Source organism: Lactuca serriola, chromosome 9, assembly GCF_051521515.1.
Source record: "Lactuca serriola cultivar US96UC23 chromosome 9, Lser_US96UC23_V15, whole genome shotgun sequence".
Classification (NCBI taxonomy): Eukaryota; Viridiplantae; Streptophyta; class Magnoliopsida; order Asterales; family Asteraceae; genus Lactuca; species Lactuca serriola.
In genome coordinates this window covers 11,022,172-11,047,932 of record NC_136416.1, presented here as the reverse complement: position 1 = coordinate 11,047,932, position 25,761 = coordinate 11,022,172, and the positions used below count along the sequence as shown (strand labels likewise).

Below are 25,761 nucleotides of genomic sequence, written 5' to 3'. Positions count from 1 at the left end.
GACACGTGTCCGTCAGTTTATTAGTGGGTGATTATTACGTTAATTAACACTACATTACAAATTTGACTCGTTTTTAGATTTTGGTCTTTTTCCCCATATTTAGGGATGTACAAGAAAGAAACTTGGTCAAGTCCTTTGACTTTGAAAACTTTATTACTTCCAAATGATAAGAACCTTATTTTGCTAGGGTTTCTTGGTTTATTTGGAAGGCTAAAATAATAAAATATAGTGTAACGTAAGATAGAAATTACTATACCAAGATGATCCTTTTAAAGTGCATCACAGGCTCATGGCTAGGGAAGAGTATAGTCGGGTATTCGTTCGGTTCCTAAAATGTTGAAACCGGAACCGGCAGGTAGTGGTTCTAATATTGGGTATCAAGTTCATTAAATTTTTTGAATTTTTAAAACTTATAAAATTATATTTATTATAAACTTACAAGAAGTTATCGATAACATCAATATGTAATTCGCTACGTATGAAATTAGGATTAGAAAATATTAGTATCTTGAAAACATGATGAAAAAACGTATGCATGTTTTTTAAAACCTTTAAAGGTTGAAACAAATCATTCAAAATTTTAGAATTTTAATTAATGTTATTCAATATAGCATATAAAGTATGTGATTGTGATATGTATCTATGTGTGTGTGAGAGTGTGTGTGTGTGTATATATATATATAGTGTGTACCCAGCGGGTAGCGGTTCTGTAAAAATAAGAACTAGAACCAAAACCGCTTAAGGTGGTTCCGATACGGTTTTGGTTCCAAAAGTGGGTACCTAGTTCCGCTGCTCATCTCTGCTCATGGTTGTCTTCTACTTAAGATGACCATTGTTTACATATTCTAAATTCGGATTTCATAATGTATTTATCATTTCTTTAATTCAAAAATGAAAAATAGTCCATATAATCCATATCTAAGTGGATTTTATTATTTGGATAGCTCGGATGACCTTACCATTAACAGAAATAGATAAAATCCTTTTGTTCCAAAAAAAAAAAAGAGTTAATTTTGTTACTTTGAGAATTAGAATGAAGTGAGTGTCGACTAGAGTTCCTTCTACTTTATGTCAGATTTGTTCAACCTGCTTGCAAGGAATTGATCGATCTTTTTAGTTAGTATGGGTGGCAGAAGAACATGGAGTGTGATTGCTCGGTGATGTGATGTCCAGCTTCCTTCTTCGACCTTGATTTTGGATGTACTTCCTTGGGTGGACTCTCTCTCTCTCTCTCTCTCTCTCTCTCTCTCTCTCTCTCTCTCTCTCTCTCTCTCTCTCTCTCTCTCTCTCTCTCTCTCCCCCCCCCCCCCACTAAATGTATTATCATGTTAACTTGGTAGGTTTGATACAACTTTTGGAATTCCATAGTTAACAGCTATAAAATATTTAAAAGGGAAGCTATTTTTGATTATTAAGTCGACTTTGTGTTCGCTTCGTTCGTTAGTAGAAACTCTAAACTCATAGTCCTAAGTATTTATGCTTAATTAGTTCTCCATTTTCTAGCATGTAGGTTTAATATATGAAACTTCAGCCACTCTGAAAAGAAATAATAGTCTATAAGATGCCATCACCTAATAGCCAGATGTGTGTTTGTTTCATGAGCAAGCTCAAAAGATGCCAATTGCCATCATTGTTATTTCATATATATATATATATATATATATATATATATATATATATATATATATATATATATATATATATATATATATATATATATATATATATATATATATATATATATAAAGTTGAATTACCAGTGTTCCTGTTTATACTTTACTAAAAATACAGTCAATTACTACTATACATGATGATGTAACTACGTTGTTTTCTTCTTTGGGACACGTGTAAATAATGTCGTCAATGTTTTCATTACGTTGGTTCATATCCAAACAACGCTACTTTATCACCGACTTGAAGACTAAATATTTAGCGAGCCCATTGTTTTCCAGCATGAATGGCAACAATAATCTTATAGTACTACGTGCATGACGTTAGTCAGCTATCACCCATCATCAAAATTCAAAATTCAAAATTCAAAATTCAAAAAGATAATAAATTCAAAACATCTACACTGAAATTTTAGTGTCTTTGTGTTCGTCAGCTTGAACAAACGAACGTGACATTTATATTATGGAGTTAAAATTTATGAACACGTGGATCCGAATAACTGGAATTTAGTTATTTAGGGCCTTGTTTCTAGGGCTATTTTTTATAATGAATATGAGGAGGGCATTCACGTCTTTTGCACAAACGAAAGATTATTCCACTTTTTTTGTATGACATTAAATTGTAGTTTTGGTCCCATTTGATAATAGTCTGGTGCAGGTCAAACACAGTACAAACATGTTATTGGCCTGTCTTGCGTAACAAACACAAACATGACCTAATACGGTAATATTTCTCATTAACCAAACACAGTACAACATGTTTAGCTTAGAAATCGCTCAGGTTTCAAGAGTGTGTTTGCTTGCTTAAGATCTCCAAACAAACCCCAAAAAGAGATGCTTAAAGCAATTACATTCACGTCTTTTGTACATTTGTGTTTTTCTTTCTTACCTCTTGTGACGAAACCGTACCTTCAGCAAGAACTGCAGCTTAACCTGTAAAACAAAAAAAAAAATACCATAATTTATAACTGCTAATAAATCTTGATTTGTGAATTGTGCACAATTTGAGACTCCATTTCATGAATAAAAGAAGGTGTTATGTCTTATGTGTGTAAGATAAACTTACTTGATCGGTGTTATAGACGATGTACTCATTATACATCAACTCGGATGCCTTAACATTTGATGATACCGGCTTTCCACATGGCACAACAACATCATCCTTCCACTTAATGTGTTCAGACTCATTAGGGATCTTCTTCCCAAGTCCTTTAGTCGAGTCCTTCCCTTTTGGAGGTTTGTCCATATACTATATAATATAAAAGGACAAATAAATAAGTTTAATTACTTTCAACATACTAAAACACAACATTTATTTCACATATAAGTATAACTGACCTTGGCCTTCTTAAGCTCATACATCTCTCCCAAAGCAACTTCACTTAGTAGCATTAACCCCACCGGATTTTTCTTGTCAGTAAAACAATATTGAGCACTTTTGCTCACCAAATCAGCAAAATAAATCCCTTTTCCAAACTACAAACATAGAAAAAGATTACTTTCTTGATCAATATATAGATTAATAGAGAGAGAGAGAGAGGACCATGTAGCCGGTTGCAGGAGCTTCAGGAGGAGCTATTCGCAATCCTTGGCTTAAAATACCAACATAGTTTGTCAAACGAGAACCTATTAAGAACAATAGATTTCATGCTAAAGACATTAATGCCCTTCTCATCTTGCATGATAGATGAAACTTAAAAGAAAAGGTTTGAAGCTACCATACCATGCCAAAGGAGCATCTTGTTCTTGAGTTTATTTTTATATGGAACAAACTTATCGAACTCTCCTTGTCTTTCAACTGTGAAAACTTCTTCCAGCTCAAGTGCCCAATCCTACGATTTACAAAGTACAATAAGGCCAGCCTTTCAGTATAATGTCAAAAGACGCAAAAACCAAAAGACGAAAAAGCCCAAGAAACTGCAAGTCAAAAAAAAAGACACACCGTATGTGTAGGGGCGTGTGTGGTTTGGAGATACTTCTCAACTAACTGATAATCTTCACTATCATGAGGAAGTGGGACCATTTCACATTGAAGCTTTTTATATTTATCATCAAGTGAATCATCGTTGTCCACATCAAACCCTACTAGCCTTGAAGCTATTTCAATATCCTGAAGTGCTTCCAACATTTTGACCTACCAATATAACAAGAATGAATGTCATCGTAATGATTTCTTAAAAATATAAACAAATAGTCACCACCAGTACCTTTAATTTGAAGTCATCCTCATCCTTGATTACATGTGGATGAACAGAAGGAATGACTGTAAAAAATCGGTTGCTGGCATCAACAATCAAGCTTTCTTTTAGAGGGTTATCAGCTGCCTCTTTCAATAGATTCTGAAGCTCTGTCAGTACTTCAAAACCTTCAAGAAAAACAAACATATTTTTCTTGTAAAATTAATACAGAAAAGATGTGAGAATTATAATGACATCATACTGAAATTCATTAGTAATTTTCCTTACCTTTCTGGATATTACTTTTGCTAAGCTTCCCAAGTGGCATCTCTGCCATGTTAATCTCAAACTCCATCATTGCAGCTCTGCAAATGTCAATATTTATTAAAAAAAGATTCTTCTTTTAAGCATATAGACTAAAATAATGAAGATAGAAATCGTATTAACTTGTATGTTTCCACATTAAACAACATCTTCATCAACTCCTCTAACGCAGGAGCAAGTTGGCTTTTAGCATCTTTAATTTTGTTCTTCTGATGTGAATCTTTATTCACCCCATAATCCTGCAAGATCAAGCATTCGAGCACTATGAGAATCTTTTAAATCAAAAGACTACAACGAACGTAAACAGGGAGAAGATTGAAAATACAATTTCCAAGGGGTAGAATCGTCCGGGTTGCTTCTGAAGTTTCTTTTGTTCCCATGCCTCCCATGAATTCCCAGTTTTTTCAAGAAACAATCGTTTAAATTCTTGAATTGCATCAGACTTACTCAATTCTTCCAACTTATTTCCTCCAATTTTTTCATTGCCAACTCGACCCCACTTCCGGAACACATAGCAGCCTGAACCTTTGTCTTCTTCAATGATCTGGAGGATATAGTAACTTCATGCAGAAAACACATATAAGAACACGAGTGAAAAGGATGATTTATACATAAAGAATACACGTATTTTGTAAGAATCACCTGTTGATGCCAGTTGATAAGTCAGATAAGCTCAAAGTTGTGTTATAAATGCTTTTTCCATGCTCCAAAATATGCCCAGAATCTTGCAAACCAGATGCTTCATGGACTGCACTTCGTCCTTTGACTTTTACAGTGACCATGCTTTTTGACTCTTCAGTGGCTTCAATTTTATACAAATCAAAACGAAGTTTCTTCTGTTTTGAAAAGCAGTCAACCAGATAATCTTCCCTTACTATAGGTACTTTCATCCTCCTGTCAAGCTCAAACCAGCACAGATTCAAGAATAAAACTGACAAAACTACCCTTTTTCTTCTTGTAACCTTGTGATGACAAAAACTAGACATGAAGGGTATAATTGTAATTTTAATGACAAAACTATGTGATGTGAAACAAAGTACTACCTTGCTTTCTTTATCTCAGCATTCAGATTATCCGGTACTCCACTTACCACCAAGCAGCTTGTGTCTGTTATGTTAGCCATGAACATTCAATAAAGAGAAAAAAAAGAAATCTTCTTTTTCTAATCTTTATGCAAGAAACACACACCTTTCTTGATTTTTGAATGAAGTTGTCCACCCACACTCTCGATTTTTGTTTTCCACTCATCCTGAAAGGTAGCATTCGTTAGTCATTAGAAAGGCTTGGGCTTTCAAACATGTTATGAGAAAAAAAAAATGTATCTAAAATAGTACCATAGTTTTAGATGGAACACCCAAAATACAAACTTTTAGATCCCCTAATTTCTCACTGTGGGCTGACTGAGTCAACCCATTACCAGCTGATTTTCCAGGAGTGCTAGCTGAAGGTGGAGGCATTATCCGAACAGGTTTTTTCACCTTTTGTGTCTTGAACCACTGAACATCATCAATCAAGATAAATGGTGTTAGAATTCGTCTGTGAAAGTATAACAAAGTGTTGCAGTTGACATGTTTACTAAACTTACCTTCAACAGATACTTATTGTCTGTTTCTTCTGGAATGTTCCACTTTCCTTTGACACGTTCAGGCTCTGAAGTGGAATAAGCACACTTGCTCCATTCGGTTAGAAACCCTCTGCATTTGTACATACCTCCGGAATAGTGAAGATGCCCAGAACAAAGTGCACAATTCTCAAGTGCTCCAAAAAGCATCCCATCAGCACTGATCAAATAAAAGGAATAAACATTCAAAAAGTCATAAACTTGTTATTCTACTGCATCCACTGAAAAGATTTATTATACATGGGTTTTAATCATAAAAGCAATTAGATAGGTTATTTGCATTAAAGATTTGGGCCACAAAAGAAAAGTTTCAAACTTTATTGTTTTTGATAGCTAACAAAAAAAAAAGTTGAAATGAAAAGAATTTACCAGCGATCACGCAGTTCATGTTCTGGTCCAGATGAATCTTGATTATTAGCTTCCAGCATTTCACGCATCTCTGAAGTTGTTACATGTTTTTTAAGATCATCTTTAAGAGCCCATAATTCTTTTGTTTGGGCCTCTAGTAGACTATGATCCACTAAATTGTTGCTGTTTTTTGATGTTTTTGGTGTCAAAGGGTCATCTTCAGTCTTGGCTATCTTTGACTTTTGGTCACGGTCAACGGCTCCTTTACGTTTAGAGCCACCTTTTACAGTCTCTTTCTCCTCCTTCACTTCACCTTTTCCTTAAAGAACAAGTGTAAACAGTCATACAAGAGCATAAGAACATTTGACTTTACCAAATTAGAAAATAGAAATGAAGTGAAAGTATGTTGCTATTGATTGCATTTTGTAAAAATCTGACACTACCTTTTTTGATGGCTGAAACCTCCTTCTTGACCATTGAAAGACCAGTTGACTTATCAGAATCTGATAGGCTTTCCCACCCAACCAATTTTTCAAGTTGAGTATTTGGAGAAGACTCCATGAAACATTTAGCATGATGCCATGCTAAGCCTCTAGCACCTTGACCTTCTGGCTTACTAGATATACGAACCTACCCATAAAAAATTAAAAAAATTTATAAACATTAAGAAATTCGGTTATCATTAGTTCATTCTGAGGTAAAAAAAAAAATAAAAAAAAAAAAAAAAAAAAAAAAAAAAAAAACAAGTACCCATAACCCACCTCTCCTGTCATGATCTTTTCATTGCATATTTTACAAGTAGCACGAGCAGTTTTTGAAGCTTCAATTGTGCATTTTGTAACATCAGGAGGAGGAGAAGGAGCAGATGAACTTTGGGATTGGGATTGAGACCCAATGCCACCACCTTCAACATACTGTCTTATCTTCTGTTGATCTTCCCAACGAAGTGTTTCAATGCCTTCCACATCATCACAACTAGAAATACAACCAAAATGAGAAAATACTGGTTTTAAAATTTAGAAAAATACGTTCAAGAAAGTATTTATCTTGTAAAAAAAACGATGACAACACGTACGATTTTATTTGTTTCGCCTTCTTTAATATGCACGTAGCATGATTCCACATCTGTTCAAGAAACATACATAGTTAAGCATTTTTTTACAACAGTTTATAAAAGCTTACATGTGTATATGAACCCATCTTGCAAAAACAACAAAGTGATTATTTTTAATAGAATAACAGCAAAAGGGGTGAAAGAAACTCACATAGTTTGATACACCTTAAAAGAACCCTACAACACTACTAAAACAGTGAATAGCATTTCTAACCATTGTATTTTGTGCATGATAAGTAATCATTAGATGTTCAAGATTTTAATGTGCGCTTAAACTCAATATCAGATACGATTGTTTGGCAAAAGTAATTGGCTGCACTCCATTCAATTAGTTGCACTTGGTCATCAAGAGGGTTATTTATTTTCTTTGGATTAAATTTTTTTGACCACAAATTGTTAAATGGTATTCAATTTTATAAGAAGTGTCCCTCATGGAACAATGTTGATGTTAACTTTACTGAAAAATTGATATCGGGTGCAAATTTGTCATTATTGCAAAGAGAAGCAAACCCCGAAATAGCAGGACCTACAAGACTGTAGTAACAATATTGGGGAAAAAAATTACCATCACACTTTGAACCAGAGGAAATCAAAAAACCTAAATGGGAAGATCAAGTTACACTTTGACTTTGGATGTAAAAAGGGTAACTTCATTACTTATAAATATAATACTTTGAAGATAAACTGCTAAGTGGTATTCAACTTTATAACAAATGTCACTCATGGAACAATGTTGATGTTGACGTTAGAAATTTCATATCAAGTTTAGGTTTGACATGAAAATCGAAGTGAAGTTTCTTGAAACGGACAAGAACTTGGCTAATATTTCTAAGAGAAGCAAAACCCTAAAATAACTGAACCTAAACAAGCCTATATTGAAACAACCACATTTACCATTAGACATTTGAAACAATAAAAATCAAGAAACCTAAAATATGGAAAAGATTAAGCAAGAAACGGTAGGAGAGTATTAGGAAGTTTTTTTTTTATGGGAAACGAGGTGAGGAGGAGTGATTACGGGCATGAAACCGTCGAATTGAGTGGCTTGAACCATTTTGCCAAGACGGAGTTTTTCTTGGGCAATAGGAGTCTTGCAGGTTTTACATGAAGATCTTCCCGATTTTGCATATTCAGCCTTCCATGGCTTCGGGGGAGTCGCCATTTTCCCTCTTTTCCTTCACTGTGTCTTCCTACTCTCGCTCGTAGGAACAAACGAACAACGACAGTGGCACTAATCAATGAAATGTGCTTTTCGCCAAAAAGAAAACATACCCTTTCGAGTGACGCACCCGTGCGATCATTGTTGTTTTCTTTTTTTTCTTTTTTTTTAATTAGATTTTTAGTTTTTTAGGTCAAAACTATAACACATTCTATTCAAAAAAAGCAATAAGGTTTCTTTGCGATTGTTAATTTAAAAAGATTTGTTTTTTTAGAAAGAGCTTATTTTTTCTTTACGGTATCACAGCAAAAGTCCTTGAAACTTTTTCGGTTAGTTTAAGTGGTATCCAAACATAATAGTTTGATAAATTATATTTACTAGGTGTAATACCCGTGTGTTACACGGGTTTCTTGAAATAAATAATATAAAACTTTGAACATCAACGAATTATTAAAATAATACGACACATATAAGTGAAGAGTTTATTGAATAAGTGTGAAATTGAACTCAAAATACCCAAAAAAAATCATTAATGAAATGTTCTAAATAATTTTTACAAATCACAAATTTTCAAATACTTCTTTGAATACAACATTAGATGTCTTATTGGTAGGGTTTCCTTCGTTGTCTAAAATTAATATTTTCAATCTGTCTCTGCTTTTAACTCTAGACAATGCAACATACAACTGTCCATAAGTAAACACTGGTTGTCTCAAAAACAAACCAACCTTTGATAGCGACTGTCCTTGACTTTTGTTTATTGTCATCGCAAAGCATACAGCAAGTGGAAACTGTCTTCGCTGAAATGTGAAAGGAATCCTTTTATCCGACGGGGTCAGTGACATTCTTGGAATAAACGTACGTTTTCCTATATTACTTCCAGAAATAATCTCTGCTTCTATAACACGCTTACCCAATGCTATAACTCGTAGCCTTGTTCCATTACACAAACCGTATTTCTGGTCAATATTCCTCAGTAACATAACTGGAACACCGACTTTTAATACCAATTTATGAATTGGCATACCTGAAGGTCTAAGGCCATTTAGAACATCAGGAGAGTATAAAGATTCGTCAAAGTCATCGTGTACAAACTCCGATTGACAAAGACTGTCTGAACTTAAGTATTCTTTTTCATCTCCAGGAAATAATTTTAACAAACGATTGTTTATTTCTTGAACAACTTCATTTTTCGGTGCAAGGATTGCTCTTTCTTGAAAAAACATCAGATTATTGGCATTTTCAACAATAAAAGGATAGACAAATGTAATTAATGAACCAATAGGATCCGGTGAATCTGTAATGAGAATATCATCTGGTATATCAACAATTGCCTCGCCGTCGTTTAAGCCACCAACCTTTCCTTCACCTATATTCAAAATCCAGTTTGCAAATGTGGTTGTTTCTTCAATATTAGATGTATGAAGACTTAACCTCATGTTTTTTGTTAATCTTAAGACCTTGCAATCTGACCAAATATAGGAGGAACTTATTGAAGCATTGACGATGTCTTGTCTACTTCCATTAGGAACAACAGGTAGAATTTGTCTGAAATCACCTCCAAAAACAATTGCTTTTCCTCCAAATGGCAATTTGGAGTTGCTACGAAGATGACAACCCAATATATCCTTCAAAGATCTATCAAAAGCTTCAAAGGCATGCTTATGAATCATAGGTGCCTCATCCCATATAATCAATGATGTTTTTTTTAACAATTCAGCAACATCACTTTCCGGCGTTATAGAACAAAACGAATCCTCGGTAAGATTTAAAGGGATTATAAATCGAGAGTGCGTTGTCCTACCTCCTGTCAATAATAAGGAAGCAATACCACTTGAAGCAACATTTAACACGATTTCACCCTCCGATCTTAAAGCAGCGGATAATGTTTTCCAGAGAAATGTTTTCCCTGTACCTCCGTAACCGTAAACAAAAAAGACACCTCCTTTCTTTTTTTTTAACATTTGTGATAATATCGTCGAAAACACCTCTTTGTTCATCTGTTAATGAACCAAGTAGCTGATAAAACTCTTGTAATAGAGTCGTCCTGTCAAAATCTAGCTCCTCGGTAATCAATCGATTATTTGAAGAAGATATAGACTCATGATCAGGGTAAGGCATCCCATCAAAATCTTTGAGGCTTGAATTGTTTTGGAGTAAAAAATTTTCAATCTCATAAAGTGTCAAGTTCTTAACTTGATCCTCATCAAGCGATAAACCTGTAGAAATTTGCAAGTTAATTTTTATAGATATATAACTTTATAAAATTAAAACTTAACGATAATAATAAGGTTAATAAGTTTTAGTTAAATATAAAAAAATATATAAAAAATTTTATTCAATAAATATAATATATTATGTAAGAATTATTAAGTAAAACATTAATTTAAATAATGAAAAATAACATATTACCTGGTGCCTTTAATCTTAGTTGTTGATTGTAGAGAATTCCATCTGATAAGTATTGCCAAGTTTTTTCCCAGACAAAGTACGGTCTCGACAAACTATTAGACTTCAACATAGTTGCAAATAAATAACGCAAATAATATCCAGAACCGGAATGACTTGCTTCCTCAATTGCATCAATATATTCCCTATCATCTTCCAAAAGTCCAAGAGCATAACACGCCTCTCTAAAAGTAGGACACACATGTCCATTAACCGTACGAATGTCTGCAAAACATTTCGGACCTTTGACTTTATTTAAAAGGATTCTCAAAAAATATGCTTCGCCAACATTAGGAGAGATGGTGTGAATTCGACCGATAGAAAATCCTTTTTTTCTTGGCTTCCAACAACGATCATCCAATTTCCAAACAAACTTAGTTGGAAATTCAACATAAGAAAGCTTACGTGCTTCCTTGTTATGTTCATTACACTCCATCCAAGCTAAGAACATCGAAGAAGAAACAGACTGTTTATTGAGGACATCCTCAATATCATCGTCAGCACCGTATACAACATTTTGTTGTCCAGGAAGATGAAAAGGAGCCTCACAACAGAAGGAGTCCTGAAATGAACATCAAATTTGAATATACGCCACAAAGCTTCACATGCAGACAAATATCTACAATCGTAGTAGTTTTTTATTTCGTCAACTACATCGTCATTATCATCTGCATTGTTGTTTGGTAAAACCGCAACAGTAGCCCTATCAGGACCCTTGTTAATATATTTGAACAAATATTTGATGGAAGCACCCTGATTGCACCACTCAACATTAATGTGAGCTTGGTATCTTTTCAAAAGCAGTTTGTGATATGGAACCACACTTCTATTGTCTAACTTAACACCAGACTTTTCAACAAAAGATCCATCATTACGTCTCCTATATATTGGATAACCATTTTCATCAACCGAAGTATGCTCTGTGAATGTCTTTGGGAAGTTTTTTGAACACTTGTTATCTATCATGCATGGGCATTTAGGATTATCATTACCACAAGGACCATGCATCATGAACTCGCTGACAAGTGCATACAATTCTGGATCGTCATCTTTGTTTGGAATTTCAGCAGAAATAACACGATCAATATGTTCAACGGTTGGGAGCTTGTAATCAGAGTGCATGAATAGACATATATGAGCATGAGGTAGGCCGCGCTTTTGAAACTCCACCGTATAAACAACTGACAATTTATTTAAATAGAGTCGTATTATAAGATTTTGAAAAAAATAAAAAAACATATTAACAAATTATATAAAAACACTTTAACAATGCATTATTAATATAAATTACCTGCTTCGACCGAACCCAATAATGAATTTTTCTTTAAGTCTTTAATCAATGAATCTAGCTTCATTTTGAACAACCTAGATAGGATATCGGGTCTGTCTTCGGGTTTGAGGTTTGTGTCAGCAATAAACCTTTGAATCTCGGGCCACTTTGGATTGCATGTTACAGTTATGAAATAATCTGGGTAGCCAAACCACTTACAAAGTGACATGGCATCTAAATAGTTTTGCATCATGTACCGTGCACCACCAGTAAAAGAAGAAGGCAATATCACACGCTGTCCAATATTCGAAATATCTGTATTTCCATTGTTTTTCACGCTGCGTAAAGTTTCATAGGACTCGCATCGAAGAACTTTTTGTTGGTTTCGTATGTAATACAACCTCTCGCTTTCAATCATCGTATAAGCATCAACCATAAATTGTTGAAAAAGCCTTCTTGAATTCAGAATTAATGAGAAAATATTAACTCTGTCTTGAATCCTATATGAAAAGAATTCTCTCATTGTACAGTAACATCGTTTGTTATTCGTTGAACACGTAACACCTCTATGAGGGATGTCAACTCGATATCCATCATCCCCATAAGGAAAGAGCAGTGGGTATTGAAGAGCAAGGTAAGCAGGATGCAATTCATTTATACGTTGTAGATTGCCTGATTTAGTTTTTACAATGATATCTCTATTATCAATTGAATTACCAATGTCACCAACAATTAAAGCAGCAACCTCAGAAGCGGTAGGTAGGTTATATGTCCTTCCATCTTGTTGTCTTCTTCCTATAAGACGTAACTTTAGATCTATATTAGGACTTGCATTAAAACAATCTCTTGCCATTCTATAACACTTAACCAACTCATTTGTTGAATCCAACATAACCTTCAAAAATCTTATGATTTCGATATCAAGTTGCTGAGAAGTTGAATTGCACCCATCTTTTTGTGTACTGTTAATAATGACGATTATATTTAATATTTAGTATGTAAATAAGTGGTATGAAAAAAAAGGAATTGTTAAGAAAAATAAACATGAAATATACCTGAAAGCGTGTTGTCTATTTGAAAGTTCGTTGTCAGTATCATATATGTATAGCTGAGAGAACTTTGGTTTTGATCCATCTATAGGTAGAAGGCTGCCCATACAATGGTAATTTTGACCACTAAGTCTAAAAATATATGGAGCTTTGCCTTTGTTAACGGAAGAATCAACTTTTCCACCCATCGATGTAAATGAAAACATCGAATTGAACAGACGAATGTTGTTCAAAAAATGTTTCCCTTTGGGATGAACAGAACGATAAAGATTTTGGTAATCTTCAGGTGCTTCTTTTAATTCAGGAAGCTCGACCTTTCCGTTACCACAACACATTGAAAAAGATGTTTTGTTGCCATCTTTATTGCCTTTAAGGGCTTCATTTTGCCATAATTTTGCATGACAACTCGTACACACAAAACTCTGATCACCATGGTCGAAATAATCTGTTTAAAAAAACTTGATTAAAGATATAAATATATTATTCTTGAAATGAGTAATAGTTTAATATAATCATTAGTGTTACCTTTTGAGATACCCGAAATCAATTGAACATGATTATGCTGAACATTTAAGTGTTCATCTGATGTTAAGTCTATGGGTATACTCGATATATTTGAGATCTTCCTTTTTGACTTTTTGTTTCTCAAAGATAAACCGATAGAATTATCTTGAGTGACTGCTAACGAAGATGTGGCTGGGATATCATTAGACAATATAGAATATTGTCTATTTCCTGACACTGAAAGTATAAATGTTAGTATTGAATTTTGAAATAAAAATGATAATAGTATGATTTAAATTGTATACAATACATACATAATATATTATGTAACTTATATAGTAGGAAAACTGATGTGAAAAGAAATTTCATATACCATTGGTAATGTTAGATAACGGTGTTGTTGTCGTATAATTGGAAGTAGATTTGAAACTTTGCTGAGCATACTCCATACACGCTACGAAATAAAAATATTTTAATTAATATAAAAAATAAAATAAACATAATAAACATTGGAATTTATTATTAGACAATTAATTATACAGTATATGGATGAGAGATAAATTATATAATATATAGCATATTACTGTTTGGTGTGGTGCAAGTCTCAATGGATCTTCTATTATCCAAATAATATTTTCTTTGTTTTCGCTTATATTTATAAACGTTTGGGTTGACATTTTGATTGTCAGCGGTAACATTATTGAAGTTGCTTGATGACAAGGTTTGACATTTGCTGCTGTGATTAGTAAGCACTGAGAAAATTATATAATAAAAAAGTTATTATAACCCTCAAAGTATTTATAAGTTAACATATATAGGAAGAAAAAAATATATATATGCATACTTATATCATCGAAAACGAAATATAAGAAATATGTTTAAATAAAATATTAAAAAATGAAAACAATGTTGATTGTTATGACCATTACTTGTGAAATACTAAGAGTGTTATAAGGAAATATGCATTATTTATGTCGCAAAAGGTTAACACAAAATAAAAACTAATAAACAAAATTAAAAATATTATGTAAAAAGAATACTCTCGTAGCAAACTAACTATAAAAGCATGATAGAAAAAAATATACCATTTGGCGTGGTGGTCATATCTTTACATTTTTTGTTATCCAAATATAACTTTCTAAGTTTTCTTTTATCTTTAGCATCATTGGATAATGAACTTGTAATAACATCCAAAGTAGATTGAAAACTTGTGTGTTGGTATCCACCTAAAATATTTGAATTTATATTTTCATTGTTACTTGTAAGATATATAGAATAATTGGAAGTGGTTAGATGTTGATAAGGATAAATGATTTGTGTCCATATACTGAAAGTATAAATGTCAGTATTGAGATTTGAAATAAAAAGGAAAATTGTATGAATTAAATTGTATACAATACATAGATATTAATTTATATAACTTATATAGTAGGATAACTGATATGAAAAGTTATTCGGTCTACCATTGGTAATGTTAAATAACGGAGTTCTTGTCGTATAATTGGAAGTAGATTTGAAACATTGCTGAGCACACTCCATATAAATGTTTGGGTTGACATTTTGATTGTCCCCGGCAACATTATTGAAGTTGGTTGATGACATGGTTTGACTTTTGCTAATGTCATTAGTAAGCACTGAGATAAATATATAAGAAAAAAGTTATTAAGACCCTCAAAACATTTATAATTACCATATATACAAAGAAAAAAAATATATGCATATTTATTTCATCGAAAACGAAATATCATAAATTTATTTAAATAAAATATTAAAAAATAAAAACAATGTTGATCGGAAAAATAGTTACTTGTGAAATACTAAGAATGTTATAAGGGAATATCATGCATTTATGTCGCAAAAGAGTAATAGAAAATAAAAACTAATAAACAAAATTAAATTTTTTATGTAAAAACAATACTCTCGTAACAAAGTAATTATAAATGCATGATAGAAAAAAAAAAATATACCATTTGCGGTGGTGGTTTTATGTTTAAATTTTTTGTTATCCAAATATAACTTTCTGAGTTTTCTTTTATCTTTAGCATCATTGGATAATGAACTTGTAATATTCCCAGGATATGTCAAAGTAGATTGAAAACTTGTATGCTGATATCCATCTGAAATATTTGAATTTATATTTTTATTGTTACCTGCAAGATATATAGAATAAAATGAAGTGGTTAGATTTTTGATAACGATATGTTATATACGGTAAAGTAGTTATTTTTATAAGGAAAAACAACATTTAATATATAATACTGTACCGGATTAATAATAAAATTTATTGATTATGTGTAATACAAATTTGAATAAGACTTAATCAAAATTTTTATAAATTAAATTAAATAAAAGAGTAATGATAATAAAACAAAATGGACACGTTGAAAAATAATTACCAATTGAAGTGGTTGTCACGCCATTGGAGTTTTTTTATCCAAATTTAACTTTCTTTGTCTGCACCGGTCTTTAGAATGATTTGAATCCATACGATGTTTATATCATAAAAAACAATAGATCCTGTAATCAAACTATAATAAACCAATGTTATATAAATTGATAGTATATATTATGAATTAGTAAAATTGACACATTATAAAAATGCGTATATGTAAAAAAATTGTTAATAAAAAAATTGTTAATTTAACATTTTTTGAAGCTTATATTTTATAAAAATAAATGGACGTGGACTTATTATAAAGAATTTGTATTTATATACTTATATTTAATATACATTATTGGATGATATAAAAAATGATTGGAAAAAGAAGACAAACCTTATGTAGAAATATTGGAAAAAAAAATAGATTTCGGTTGTTAAACCAGGAAAAAAAAAATAAAAAAAAAAACTATAGTGATTCTTATAGAAAGTTTTTTTACTTCTTTTACTTTGAATTCAAAAATTCTTTTCACAGTTTTATTTTATCATAGAAATTTGAATATTAAACATTAGTTATCTTAAATATATATATATAAAAAAGGGTTTACGTAAAGAATGAGTAAAGAAGGAGGATAAAAAAGTAAAACAACACCGTGAGCAACGAAGGAGGCGTTGAAACTGTGAATATCGATTCTTGACCTAAGCAGAATTGAAGATGCGATTTGGATTGTCTGGTGTACAATTGAAGATCGAAGGAACTAAAAGGGGTTCGTTAAACAATGACAGTAGACGGAAATCACAGATGATACCGTCGGAGTTTATGGGTGCTGAAATTGAAATAAAGTGATCGACAAAGGATTTCCGATGGGCAGACGTAGTGGAACATGAATTGTTAAGGTTTGTTGTATAATAAAAGTTATTAATTGAATATGATTTTAATTTAGGTTAAGTTTTTTTTTACTAATTGGAGATTATTTAGCCAGATTTTGTGCTGAATATTTGGTGGATTTAGGTATATGTATAATGCAGGGGCATAATGGGAAAAGCAGTGAAAATCCGAGTAGAAAATAGAACAGATAGGACCAGGGCATGTGTAGCATCGATATACAAAACGAAAATATTGTTGGAATCATATTCTCTATACCATTATAATCATATTCTTTAGAATATGACCCATGATATACTGTTGTTAACTGATTAAAATGATAATTACATTATTAATTGTAAGGGAGATTACAAAAAGATGTGTGTTCTGAGCACTGGGACATGCTTCCTGAAGAGACACGTTCTGTATTGATTTTGCCTGTGCTTAAAGGGAACAAATTTCAAGACAAGATTACAGGAAAGATTATACTTTGATGATAATGTGTAACCATGTTCTAAGAAGAGACATAAGAATCAAGAAAAAAACATATTTTTAACATTAATTAATACATAAAGAGCTTTATAACCAATTATTTATTATCCCTATATACTGTTTGTGGGTAGTGATGTGTGTATAGATAATCATTCCCATATAGACAAAGTCTATTTATTTCTTGCACCGAATGAGCTGTTTGAATATAATCAAATAAAATGACCATTTTACCCTTGTGTATACAGGAGGCATAGGGGAACAACTTTCAAGACAAGATTACAGGGTTTGTGTTGTTTGGATATAGCATTAGTGATGCATATACTGACAAAGATAGAGCCTGGATAGCAGCAATTGCTAAAAAGTTTTGAGCTAATACTTAAAGTCCCTGTTAGTTTTTGAGCTAATGAGTTAAGCACTTAATGCCATATGGTTGTTACCTGTTGACTTAATTTGGACAAAATTACTTAATAGGTTAAGCCAAGAAAAACCTTGGTTGAATGTCATTTGTCTAAATTATTTTACCTGATTAAATTATATTCATTACTAAATTAAGCATTACTAATCAGGAAAATTAAGCATTACTAATTTAAGCATTACAATAATGCCATTTGTCTAAACGCATCTAGACACTAATCATTTACCTGTCTACCTATTTTCATTTCTTCTTTTTCCCTCCAAAATCATGTTAATTAAAATTGATGAATGTTGTGAACCTACTCTGATTTATCAAGATTCCCTGTCTACCTATTTTCCTTTATTCGTTTTCCCTCCAATTATTTATTATCATCTCTTTGGTATACAGTTCCTCCTCGTGATGAAGGGTGGCTTTGCCCTGTTTGTGATTGCAAGGTTGACTGTGTTGACTTGTTAAATGATTCCATGGGGACAGATTTGTCCATCAACGATACCTGGGAGGTCAGTTTGGTCATTTTTTTAAAAAATATTACATTTGGGTTTTTACAAAAATCTTGATGTTCATATCTTGCAGAAGGTGTTTCCTGAAACTGCAGTGTATGGGGATAAATTTAATGGCATTTCAGAGCTTCGTGATGATTCTGAAGATGACGATTATAACCCTGATGCTCCACAGGTAGCAGAAGATGAGGTGGATGTAGAGGATCCAAGCTCTGATGAGTCTGATGAATCTGATTTCTCTTCTGCATCTTCAGATTTGGGAGCCATAGCAAATAACATTAATAATTGTTTATCTGTTTATCAATCTTTTATTTTTTTATTAAGTTTATTTATGTAAAAATAATTGTAAATTGAAAGAAAAAACATTGTGTAAATAATAAGCATAAAAAAAGGAAAACACAAACGTGTTTGTGGAGGGAGGCGGTGAAACTGTTGTTGTGCATATCGACTATTCAGCTACGCAAAAAAAATTGCGAGTTTTAGATCGTATGATGTAGAACTGATGAACGGACAAATGTTGAAGGCTTTGTTAAACATGACAATCAAGAAAAAACTCAAAATTAACACATCTTTGATTTACATATGAAAGAAATAAAAAAAGACTGTTATACCCCTGCAACATATAAGGCGACTAACATAGTAAAAACAGGAAAATAAGCATCTTGCAGCTACAAATGTAAATGGTTCCTATCACTTTAAACACATAAAGACTACATAAATGATGCTAATTTTAAAAACAGTTCCCCGTCCTTTACAGAAGTCACAGTAATTGTCCATAAGTGAGAAAAAATAAAAATATGTTCTTGGCCATAAAAAAAAACTGCATGAATGGTCTCTTTAAAAAAGAGACATAAAAAAACAGTGTGTGGTCAATAACAAAAAAGATCTAGGTGCAAACAACTTGCATGAATTATCCTTATTAAAAAGGAACAAAAAGTATATTTGTGAATCCATATGATGTTTGTATGATATATATTAAATAATAGGTAATTTAATAACACTATAATAAACTAATGTTAACAAAATAAATAATATTTTCATGAAATATATTAGGATTAATTAATCTAAAAATATATAGTAATGTAAAAATAAGTGTAATTTGAAAAAAAAAATAATGTAAATAATGAGCATAAAAAGGAAAACAAAATTGTGTTTGTGGAGGGAGGCATTGAAACCGTTGTTGTGAATATCGACTATTCATCTAAGCAGAATACACGGTGAACTTTGGATAGTATGGTGTATAACTGATGAACGGACAAATGTTGAAGGGTTAGTTAAACAATGACAACCAAGGAAAAAACACAAAATTAACAAATAAAGAGGATTGTATCCAAAAAATCACAAATAATAGAATAGGATAAAAAACAAAACTTTACGTAAGCAAACCATGAACCAAATCGTGTAACTCACAAATTACATATACACAACAGGGGCATAACAGTCCTTCTGGTCCACACCTTTCAAAGAATGTTGTATTGTGTTGTGCTTATTATTTCTGGAGTGTCTAAACACACATTCAATTTGTTTTTTCAGATTTGCTTGATAACAAAATCACAAGTTGCTCTTTGACAGGAATGCCCTTATAATTGAAAATAAATCCAAAGGCTTATCTATATGTGTTATGTATAGGCTTAATGTTGTTTTTGCTTTAGTTTTGTAATAGGCTTATATTTTTACTGCTTATGTTTCATATAATAATAATTGTTACATTCGATGAGTGCAAAGATAATATGAAAATTTTCGAAACTTAAGATAGCTATATATGACGATTTTGCCCTTATGAAGATTTTGCCAGTATTCATACATAACCATTAAAACATAGCAATAGACATGAATATATGAATGATGTATATGACAAAGTAGAAAGCTATATGATGTTTTTAAACAATCCATACAAAAGTTTTACAAAGTTTTTTATATAATTTTTAAAACTAAAAAGCCACATAATTCTTCTATCTATATATGTAATGTAAAAAATCATAAATGTTATGAATGTGATAATAAATTGGAAGCAACAGGTGATATTTCAAATGTATATTTCAATAAAAACTAAAAGGATTCAAATGTATATATCAATAAAAACTGAGTACAAAATTAGCAAACTGTTGGGAGTGACAATTTCTGTAATGTTAGTATGATACATGGTCAAATTTAACAAAAATGACCATTCTGACACTGCTCATACAGAAATGACAATTACAAACACACAGACCACAGTTCATCCTCACCCGGGTTGATTAAAAAGGCACAAAGAGATATCGACACAGAGAGATAAAAAAGAATACATCAATGCTATATACGACAAAGTAGAATTGTATATGTTCACTCAATATGAGCAATAATATATGGTATTGTATAGATTCAATTTTAGTAATTAACACATCAAACCTTGTTAACTGCTTATCAATCTTTTATTTTTTTATTAAGTCTATGTGATACATCAATGCTATATGTTCACTCAAAATCCATTCTTAACATAAAAAGAAAGAAAACAGAATATGTGAAACCAATTACGAAAGTATTCTTTACAAACCATAAAATCTAAAAATTGATGTTCGACTTGAATGGTAAATAAAAAACGAAAAACTTAAAATTGTTTGAAACGTTCATAAGATCTCACTTCTCGACTTTAGGAATCAATAGTTGGGTGGACACAACAGTTTCCTTGATTCCAATGGATTTTTTTGAAGGTTTTGTTGATGACTCACAAACAGTATCTTCAAGATCGTAAACATCTACAAGTTTACGTTTCACATTGGTAGTTGGTGAGAGCAGGCTAGTGGTGTCATGGTTGGTTGATGGAGTCATTGAAATGGTATTTGGAAAAGTAGAGATAGGAGTATTATCAGCAACGAAGGAAGCAGAACCCTTAAATGCAAGAATTAACATATGTTAATGATTGACATAGGAGTAATGTAAAATGAGTGAAGGGCAAAAAAAGTAGGAAATTATACCTTAAAACCAATTGTATCCTGAGAGTTGGAATCTGAAACCACGACATTAACAGACTCAGTTTCAGTGTCCTATATGTAACAGTTTGTAAAGTGCAATTTAGATTGGTAAATATCAAGTATATAAAACATAATTTGTAGACGGATTAAGACTTATTTGTAGGTAAACCTGTTCAATGTGGTTTGCTTTTTCAAGCTTCTCGAGTGCAGAAATTATGTCAACATCATCACTTATCTTTGATATGTTGTAACTACGAATGTATTTTCTTCCAGCGGTAAAGCCTCTAACTATAATTTTGAAAACCATTTTTCTACCAATAAGTTCATTGATCTCAACAGGAAAAGCAACAGTGTCACCCATCTAAAAAAAGGAAATGAAACAAAATTAGACTTAAAATGTAGAAATGATTAGAATAAATTATGAATTTTATATAATGGATTTTTTATAATATATACCTTTTCATACTTTTCTATCAAATCTGATGCTGAAATGTTTAGAATACTTCTAACATCCCGATCAAACAGAGTAAGTGTCACTACTCCCACCAAGCCTTGTACTCGAATTTTGAGCATAAAACTAAGGTATTTAAAAAACAAATAAAAACCATACAAATTAGGTAAATACAAAAATGAAAGAATATTAAATTTCTTATTATACCTTGGTTCAGCAACTATGACTTGTTTTTTGCACTTCTGTTGTGTACATACCCAAGATTCATTCTCAGCCGCATGATCCATATGATTTGCCTGTTCAATGGGCATTTTATGAACCTTTCTCTTACAGTTCTTGCAAGCCGGGTAGTACCATTCTTGATTATCTGTAAACATCTTAATTGTTCCAAGAATGATGGCATAACTCCCCTATTATTAGTAATAACCAATGATGTTGAATCAGGAAAATTAAGCATTACTAATTTAAGATTTAATAATGTAAATATACCTCATCTAATTCGTGGATCATGGAAATCTGGTAGAATTTAGTATTTTTCAGAAAGTCATCATGTACAGTATACATGATAGAAGACGTTGTAGCATGAGAACATGAAGAAGCCGATCCACTTTCTTTTTCTTTAAACCTGTTTACAAATAAAGTGTAAGCAAACTATCAATAAAAAATAAATTTATTTTAACAGTAATATATAAAGGACTTGATTGAAACGTTATCAAACTTTTTTTTGAAATCAATAATTTCTTCAACTTGCTCATCAATGAATAGCTTTGTTGCTAAATATGTGTTATTCACATATACACGCCCTGAAAAGAAAATGAAAAAAATATTGGATTAAATCATTTCTTAGATAAACATTGAAAATGGTAAAGATAGAACATTGTATTAATAAAAGGACCTCGATAATCCTTCCACCTAGCACATTGAATAATCATTACAAAATTCACCCGATGTTTGGATACATAGGAATCAATTTGTTCAGCATAATCTCCCCACAAAGTAGCAAGCAGTTGTCGTCCCCTAAATGTATATGAATTAAAACAACAATTTTTAAAGTAATAATACACAAGTTTTAAAAGAAACATACTCTAAATCTTCCAATTTCAATGTAATCCTTTTATCAAGTTTTTGGGTTGCAGGTTCCAGTGGATAGCATTGAAAAACATTACCGATCACATCTATAATATACATTATGTAAGATGTTAGTATATAATTAGTGTTAGGATGGACAAATTATATACAAATATTATAAGAAGTAAAATGTGAAATCAAAGTTGTGAACTTTACCAAAAGAAATTGTTGAAGGGATCGCCTTATCGATAACATCTTGGAAGTTTGCAAAAGCGAAAGAATTCAAGGGCCCATTAAAACCAATGCACTTGTTTACTTTAGTGGTATATTGAAAAAACAATTTGTTTTGAATGTCAACAAACTTCATGGCATCATCAGCATATAAACCAAGTGTTGGCTTATGAATGTAAACATCAGCATATTCTTCAAGTGCTTTTCCCAGTATAACATATGGTTTCTCCACAGTGCATTCAATTTTATTACCCTTAAAAAAACGATTAAATAAATAAGACATAAATAACTATATGCTTAACATAATAGTGTATAACTAATAATATGATAATTTGAAATCATTAAATATGTTTAAAGCAATTAAGTTTAAATACCTCTTCATCCATTAAAATCATTCCGATTTGTCGTGTCTCATGTGGTTTCGACCAAGTTGTTTGTTTCCAAAGCCGGATTATTCGCACTTTAATTGTGTAGTTGTCATTTGAGAGACCTAGATCATTAAGCATTGTAATTTCTGTTGGATCCATGAGCTGTAAGATAAAATAAAACATTCATTATATAATGGACAAAATTGAGAATGATAAAACAAATTAGATTTGAGAATAATAAGCAAAGTAATCAGGATACAATTTATTATTTATTCCCCTGTTTAGATAATTGATTGTGTAAGTCATAAAATATGTTTTCAAAATTACAGTTGCATCGACAATTTTTGTAATGTTAGTATGATATATGGTCAAATTTAACAAAAATGACCATTCTGCCCCTGCTCATATCGACTATTCAGCTACGCAAAAAAAATTGCGAGCTTTAGATTGTATGATGTAGAACTGATGAACGGACAAATGTTGAAGGCTTTGTTAAACAATGACAATCAAGAAAAAAACCCAAAATTAACACATCTTTGATTTACATATGAAAGAAATAAAAAAAGACTGTTATACCCCTGCAACATATAAGGCGACTAACATAGTAAAAACAGGAAAATAAGCATCTTGCAGCTACAAATGTAAATGGTTCCTATCACTTTAAACACATAAAGACTACATAAATGATGCTAATTTTAAAAACAGTTCCCCGTCCTTTACAGAAGTCACAGTAATTGTCCATAAGTGAGAAAAAATAAAAATATGTTCTTGGCCATAAAAAAAACTGCATGAATGGTCTCTTTAAAAAAGAGACATAAAAAAACAGTGTGTGGTCAATAACAAAAAAGATCTAGGTGCAAACAACTTGCATGAATTATCCTTATTAAAAAGGAACAAAAAGTATATTTGTGAATCCATATGATGTTTGTATCATATATTAAATAATAGGTACTTTAATAACACTATAATAAACTAATGTTAATAAAATAAATAATATTTTCATGAAATATATTAGGATTAATTAATCTAAAAATGTATAGTAATGTAAAAAATTTTGCCCTTATTAATATATCATACATTCGATGAGTGCAAAGATAATATGAAAATTTTTGAAACTTAAGATAGCCATATATGACGATTTTGCCCTTATGAAGATTTTGCCAGTATTCATACATAACCATTAAAACATAGCGATAGGTGATTATAAATTGGAAGCAACAAGTGATATTTCAAATGCATATTTCAATAAAAACTAAAAGGATTCAAATGTATATATCAATAAAAACTGAGTACAAATTTAGCAAACTGTTGGGAGTGACAATTTTTGTAATGGTAGTATGATACATGGTCAAATTTAACAAAAATGACCATTCTGCCCCTGCTCATACAGAAATGACAATTACAAACACACAGACCACAGTTCATCCTCACCCGGGTTGATTAAAAATGCACAAAGAGATTTCGACACAAAGAGATAAAAAAAGAATACATCAATGATATATACGACAAAGTAGCCATGGAAAATAAAGAAAATGTCAAAAGACCACAGCCAAATGTCAAATGAAATGCATCTGATACCAAACCTGATACCAAACCTGAATAGAAATCAATGGAAACAGTAGGGAGTGAATTAAACACTCACACTGAAATTGAAAAAAATAAGAAACAGCCACTAACTACTGGTTTATGCAAATCAAGCAAAGCATCACAGAAATCCAACCGGAAATCCTAGCTACATACTCTGTGCACATATGAATACCATGTTTTCTGATGATCAAAACAATAACTAAAGACATGCTAGCAAACAACAAAGCTTTTTTATGGTAGTTGGCATTACATCGAACAGTTGGCGGACATTATACAAATGGCATTGTTACAATGTGTTAAAAAAAAGAAGATAATTGAAAATAAAAGGAAATGCATCAATGTCCGTAATACTAACCTTATGTAGTTGTTGGGATGGTAATGCAGATTCTTAAAGACAGTTGATTCCAGCGTGAAGAAGACGAGTCGTGCATGTATAAACGAAATTGAAAAGAAACGACTCATGAATGTATTATAGATGTAATTGAAAGTAATTTTTGGAAATTATTACCTGCTATAAGTAAAAGACGAAGGATTACGCATGATTGATGCGATTCTAAATAGATTTCCAGCTAACATTCCATTTAAGTACAGGCCATACACAGAGAAGATTTTGTTCAAAGAAACCGATATGATTTTAAAATCGAATCCTTCAATCCACCGGGATATGATTTTGAAATCGAATCCTTCAATCCACCGTTGAATTCTGCTCTGAATGCCAATCCTTCAAACATCATAACCGATATGATTTTGAAATCGAATCCTTCAATCCACC

The 25,761-nt window shown here is 31.7% G+C and overlaps 3 protein-coding genes across 3 annotated transcripts; all 3 read right to left on the bottom strand.

The window, feature by feature from the left end:
- Positions 1–2,382: 2,382 nt before the first annotated feature.
- PARP1 (poly(ADP-ribose) polymerase 2) lies at positions 2,383–8,508 on the bottom strand. Its single transcript, XM_079019785.1, has 20 exons — positions 8,273–8,508; positions 7,216–7,265; positions 6,902–7,115; positions 6,584–6,770; positions 6,162–6,459; positions 5,757–5,952; positions 5,506–5,667; positions 5,360–5,420; positions 5,215–5,278; positions 4,814–5,065; positions 4,497–4,731; positions 4,295–4,410; positions 4,136–4,212; positions 3,878–4,035; positions 3,613–3,804; positions 3,394–3,502; positions 3,214–3,296; positions 3,009–3,146; positions 2,737–2,919; positions 2,383–2,603 (listed from the first exon to the last, which is right to left on the bottom strand). Exons 1-20 carry the CDS (start codon positions 8,414–8,416, stop codon positions 2,556–2,558), a joined length of 2,967 nt encoding a protein of 988 aa, XP_078875911.1. The 5' UTR covers positions 8,417–8,508; the 3' UTR covers positions 2,383–2,555.
- Positions 8,509–8,973: 465 nt separating this feature from the next.
- Positions 8,974–14,133, bottom strand: LOC145075334 (uncharacterized). Its single transcript, XM_079021615.1, has 8 exons — positions 14,058–14,133; positions 13,706–13,921; positions 13,187–13,625; positions 12,153–13,093; positions 11,516–12,042; positions 10,826–11,423; positions 10,402–10,632; positions 8,974–10,322 (listed from the first exon to the last, which is right to left on the bottom strand). Exons 1-8 carry the CDS (start codon positions 14,131–14,133, stop codon positions 8,974–8,976), a joined length of 4,377 nt encoding a protein of 1,458 aa, XP_078877741.1.
- A 6,816-nt stretch (positions 14,134–20,949) lies between these two features.
- Positions 20,950–23,561, bottom strand: LOC145075333 (replication protein A 70 kDa DNA-binding subunit E-like). The gene is made up of 11 exons (XM_079021614.1): positions 23,409–23,561; positions 23,020–23,287; positions 22,820–22,910; positions 22,631–22,752; positions 22,454–22,538; positions 22,225–22,360; positions 21,943–22,145; positions 21,741–21,861; positions 21,454–21,645; positions 21,288–21,356; positions 20,950–21,201 (listed from the first exon to the last, which is right to left on the bottom strand). Exons 1-11 carry the CDS (start codon positions 23,559–23,561, stop codon positions 20,950–20,952), a joined length of 1,692 nt encoding a protein of 563 aa, XP_078877740.1.
- Between the last annotated feature and the right edge of the window lie 2,200 nt (positions 23,562–25,761).